The sequence below is a fragment of the Coptis chinensis genome, chromosome 6 (genome assembly GCF_015680905.1).
Source record: "Coptis chinensis isolate HL-2020 chromosome 6, ASM1568090v1, whole genome shotgun sequence".
Lineage (NCBI taxonomy): Eukaryota > Viridiplantae > Streptophyta > Magnoliopsida > Ranunculales > Ranunculaceae > Coptis > Coptis chinensis.
In genome coordinates this window covers 78,491,045-78,496,806 of record NC_141461.1, presented here as the reverse complement: position 1 = coordinate 78,496,806, position 5,762 = coordinate 78,491,045, and the positions used below count along the sequence as shown (strand labels likewise).

The window sequence follows — 5,762 nt, the reverse complement described above, 5'->3', positions numbered from 1 at the left end:
ATGTTACTCTCTGGTAACAACTACCAACTGTTCAAATATTTAGAGTTACCATACCGTTTTAACGAGTCACTTCAATTTTCAACAATAATAGCTTCTTGTAAAGGAATAGTTTGTCTAGATCATGACAACCAAGATGTTTATCTATGGAACCTAGCAACAAAACAATTCAGACTTCTTCCAAAATTGCCTGTCCCACTTCTGGAGCTTATGAATGGCGGTGTGGATATATTTTTTGGATTTGGTTATGATGTTAAAACTGATAATTACAAAGTGGTAAAAGTTATTGTAGAAAATTACTATAATTCACAAAGGAGTCGGGTTGAGTTGTACAACTTATATACGGATTCTTGGAGACCGATTGATTGTGTATTGCCTTTTGCTGTTGTGGACAAGCATCCTAGAGCACCCTTCCATAATGGAATTTATTGTTGGATGGGGAGAGAAAATGGATCGTCTAATAACTTAATCCTTTCATTTGATTTTACCACTGAGGCTTTTGGAACTATGTCAATGCCGGATGTTTATCATATTGATAATGATTCTTATCTGATGATGTTAGCTCTGTTAAATGAAACAATTGCTTGTATGGTTTCACTAGGTTTTTCATTGGGAAAGGTTCCTTGGCATTTTGAAGTATGGGTATTGAATGAATATGGTGTAAAAGAGTCTTGGACAAAACTGTATACGATAGTGTTAGAGTACCACTTCTTTCCTTGTGGGGTTTTTGTGGATGGAAAGATAGTATGGTGGAAGAGGGGCAGTGTTACTGGAGAACCAATGCTGTATTTCTGATAATCTTTATTGATGTTTTTAGTAGTATATATACATGAATACAGAGATCTCCTAGATCCACATATCTAGGAAAAGATAATACATGTACTAAGATTACAAGATACTTGCTAATATATCTATATCCTACAAGATACTTGTTAATACTAAACATAGTAACAAATTGTTACTCTAACACCCCCCCCCCCCCTTCAAGTTGGTGCGTGGATATCACACATGCCCAACTTGAAAAGAGTTGAGCGCGCCCTGCGCTTGGATATGCTTGGACAAAGGCGTGCCCCGCGCTCTTGTCTTGACGAACCTCCAGGTGGTTGAGCGTGCCCCGCGCTTGGATATGCTTGGACAAAGGTGCACCCCGCGCCCTACCTTATTTCAGCACCCCCTCAAGTTGGTGCGTGGATATCGCACATACCCAACTTGACAAGAGAATCATTAAACACCTTGCTAGCCACTGCTTTAGTAAGGACATCTGCTAGTTGGTCTTCACACTTTACAAATGGAAAAGTAATAATTCCAGCTTCAAGTTTCTCTTTGATAAAATGTCTATCAATCTCCACATGCTTCGTCCGATCATGTTGAACAGGATTATGAGTTATCTCTATAGCTGACGTATTGTCACAATATAGATTCATTTCCACTCTTGGTTTAAAACCCAAGTCCTTCAACAAATTTCTCAACCACAGCAACTTACATACCCTATATGTCATACCTCTATATTCAGCTTCAACACTTGATCTTGATACTACTGGCTGTTTTTTACTCCTCCAAGTCACAAGGTTTCCACTTACAAAAGTGAAGTATCCTGATGTAGACCTTCTGTTGTCGGCTGAACCTGCCCAATCTGCTTCAGTGTAACCTTCTACTTTTAGGTGATTATGTTCCGAGAACAATAAGCCTTTACCCGGAGTAGATTTCAAATATCTCAATATGCACTCTACAGCATCCATATGAGGTTTATGTGGGTCATGCATGAATTGACTCACGACACTAACTGCATATGCAATATCTGGCCTGATATGTGATAAATAGATTAGTTTCCCTACAAGCTTCTGATATCTCCCTTTATCGGTTGGAGTTGCATTCAAACACAGAAACAACTTGTGGTTCTGTTCAATGGGAGTATCAATTGGCTTACATCTGAGCATTCCCGTCTCAGATAATAAATCAAGAATGTATTTTCGCTGGGATAAGAAAATACCATTCTTTGATCGGGCTACCTCAATCCCATGGGAATATTTAAGGTCTCCGAGCTGTTTCATTTCAAATTCAGAAGCTAGATACTGTTGTAAGCTAGAAATCTCCTTATGATCATCACCTGTCACCACCATATCATCAACATAGATAATCAAAGCAGTGACTTTACCTCTTCTATGTTTTAAAAACAAAGTGTGATCCGAGTTGCTTTGTTTGTAGCTGAACTTCTTCATAGACTTGGTGAACCTACCAAAATAAGATCTTGAGGACTGTTTTAACCCATACAATGCCTTCTTTAGTTTACAGACCATTATTGTATCTAAGTATTCTGGTATTCCTGGGGGAGGATCCATATATACTTCTTCAGTAAGATCTCCATGCAAGAAAGCATTTTTTACATCAAATTGAAGAAAAGGCCAATCTTTATTAGCTGCTAATGACAAAAGTACTCTCATATTATTGAGTTTAGCAACCGGTGCAAAAGTTTCTTGATAATCAACACCATAAGATTGTGTATACCCTTTCACACCCAACCGAGCTTTGTATCTCTCAGTAACCCCATCTGCTTTGAGCTTGACTGTAAATACCCATCTGCACCCCACTGTCTTCTTTCCCTTTGGTAACATTACAAGTTCCCAAGTAGCATTCTTTTTCAGTACTGCCATAGCTTTGGTCCATCTAGAATCTGCTAAAGTTTCCTACACTTTACTAAGAATAGAGACAGATAATAACTGGAATACATAAGATGCATATGACTTGGACAACTTGTGAGATGACACATGGTTGCTTATGGGATATTTCACTCTAGCTTTAGGATCATGTTCATATTTAATTGGTGGTTGGCCACGCTTAGATCAAGGTGGAAGATGATATTGAACTAGTTCAGAATTAAGACTGGGTAGATTAACATCAAGAATATTAGAATCAACAAGAATAGAGTCAGGCGATACCTCTAATGGGTCTTCTGGAGAAGATTGTTCTGGAGAAGATTGGATTAGTGGATCCGTTATAGGAGGTAATGTACTATCATGGATTTGATATTCACATCCTTCATTTGAACACTCAGTGGAGGTTGCATCGACGACTTCTTCTATTGAGTTTGTATCACTAGGTGATTGTGGTCCCGATAAATCAAAGACCATTATATCATCATGATTCTACATTTCATATCTATTCTCCTCTTGAAGGGAAGAATCAGTGATCGCTATATAAAAAAGGTCGTGTTCATGAAAAATGACATCCATTGAGACAAAAAATTGTTAGACGATGGATGATAACACTTATAACCCTTTTGAGTTTAGCCATACCGAACAAAGACACACTTCAACGCACGTGGATCAAGTTTGGTACGTTGTTGTGTATATAAGTGAACATACACCACACACCCGAAGATATAGGGTGCTAAATGAACAATGGGCGGAAGCGTACAGTGATCAGAAAGCACATATAAGGGTCTCCAAAATTGGACAACACTAGAGGGTGTACGATTCATTAAGTAAACAACAGAGTTCAAAGCCTCGCCCCATAAGTGAGATGGGACATGACCACCAATTAATAAAGGCCAAGTAATCTCTAAAAGATGTCTGTTTTTTCATTCTGCAACCCCATTTTGCTGAGGGGAATAAGAGCAAGAGGTTTAATGTATAATACCAGCCGAATGCAGAAAGCCAGTCAATTCCTTTTTGAAATACTCACCCCCATTATCAGAGAGAACAACCTTTATAGAGATGCCAAACTGTGTGAGCACCATCTGATGGAAAAGGGGAAAAACTGTACAGAAATCACTTTTATGTTTTAAAAAATATACCCAAGTCATCCGAGTGCAGTTATCGACAAAAGAAATAAACCATTTCATCCCGTTATGTGTAGGACGTGGGGTAAACATTTGAATGAACTAAAGAAAAAGGAGCAACATATTTATTATCACTCGAAGGGAAAACAGTATGATGGCTTTTCGCCATTACACAGGTTTCACAAGCAAAATCAGAAAGACTACAACCATTAAATAAAAAAGGAAATAATCTCCTAAGATAACCAAATGAGGGATTACCTACTCGTCTATGCAAAGCCAAATCTCGTTTTTATTTTTATTAACCTTATCGTCACTCATAACATGAGTTTGTACTCCTTGATTGGACCGTTGAAAACCATCCTCCAGATAGTACAATCCTCCACTTTGTTTACCACTGCCAATCCTTTCCTTGGTATGGGTGTTCTGAAAAATAGAGTGAGTGGGAAAGAACAAGGCAACACAATTATTAGATTTGGTTAATTGGCTAACAGAGAGAAGGTTACAATTTAGTGACGGAACAAATAAAACATCATGGATAGATAAAGAAGGGGACAAAGGTACAGTGTCAATACTAACAACTGGAGATGACATACCATTAGCATTAGTAATGACTGATTTGGGACAACTAGAGGAGAAATGATTAAATTTATATTGATCGCAAGTCATATGATCAGTAGCACCCGTGTCCAATTATCCAATCACTATTTCTAGTAAAAGCAATAAGAGCAGAGTTAGATATACCTGACTAGGCAACAAATCTGGAAGCAGTGACTAAGTGACTCTTCGAACTTGAACCATCTGCCTTAGAGTTAGAAGACATGGGAGACGCCTTACCCTTTGGATGCCACTCTAGATAACCATGTAGCTTAACGCAGGTGTCAACTACATGGTTATCACCATTACAATGGGTACACTTACGAACTCCTTTCTTTGAATCAGGACGAGCAAATGATTTTCGAGCCGCCATAGCAGTCCCTTCATTAGATGTCCCACCAAGCATGGCATCATGACGATTCGCCTCAGCACAAACCATGGCATAAACGGACTGTATGTCTGGAAGTGGCTTAATAGCAAGAACATGACCACGAACTCCATCCAAATGAGAATCAAGACCGGCCAAGAAAACATACACACGCTGAGAATTAACCTTTGTGGTATATTTCTTAATGTCATTGGCACACTCCATAGTGCAGTCTTCAATAGTGTCAAATTCCTGCCATATTTTTTTCAGTTTTTCAAAATAAGGAATAACAGAACCTCTATTTTGGTGGACATAAATTCCCTCACAATATAGCTGATAACCCTTCGATGCATCTTGGCTAACAGAGTAAGTTTGTTTTGCAGTATCTCAGATTTCTTTGGCCGTAGATAAGCGAAGAAAAATTAACTTGATGTCATTGGTCATTGCATTAAGAAGCCAAGACTTGACCAGACAGTTCTCGTCCTCCCAAGCTTCATATTCCTCAGAATTTATGTTTGTTGGAGCAGCCTTAGTACCAGAGATAAAGCCCCAATGTTTTCTACCCCTGATCTTGCTCTGCGCATTCAATGACCACTCGATGTAATTAGTACCATCAAGTCATTCTGGAGTAATTAGTGAAGACATCTCTTTCATATAAAAATTAGACATGACCGCGGAATCGTTATTGGAATGCACAACAACGGAATCATTATTGGTAGTTAAGTCTGTCATTATGATATAAAACACAAATAATGAACTAGATCAAAAAAGACAAGAACGATAAGTAGGAGAGGGTAATAAATAGTATGATATGACCAGAAAAAGAAACCAAACACAAAAAAAAGGCTCCGATTCCTATAGTAATGGGGTAGTGGAAAGGAAATCGGAGTTGGCTCTTGATACCATGTCAAAGGTGTTTTAATGAATATTTCTGATAATCTTTATTGATATTTCTAGTAGTATATATACATAAATACATAGATAATACACATATATAGGAAAAGATAATACACTTACTAAGATTAC

At 38.0% G+C, this 5,762-nt stretch overlaps 1 protein-coding gene across 1 annotated transcript; it reads left to right on the top strand.

Moving 5' to 3' along the window:
• Window positions 1-792, top strand: LOC147494641 (F-box/kelch-repeat protein At3g06240-like). The gene has a single exon (XM_086568192.1). The coding sequence runs from the start codon at window positions 1-3 to the stop codon at window positions 790-792; it is 792 nt and encodes a 263-aa protein (XP_086424318.1).
• The last annotated feature ends 4,970 nt before the right edge of the window (window positions 793-5,762 follow it).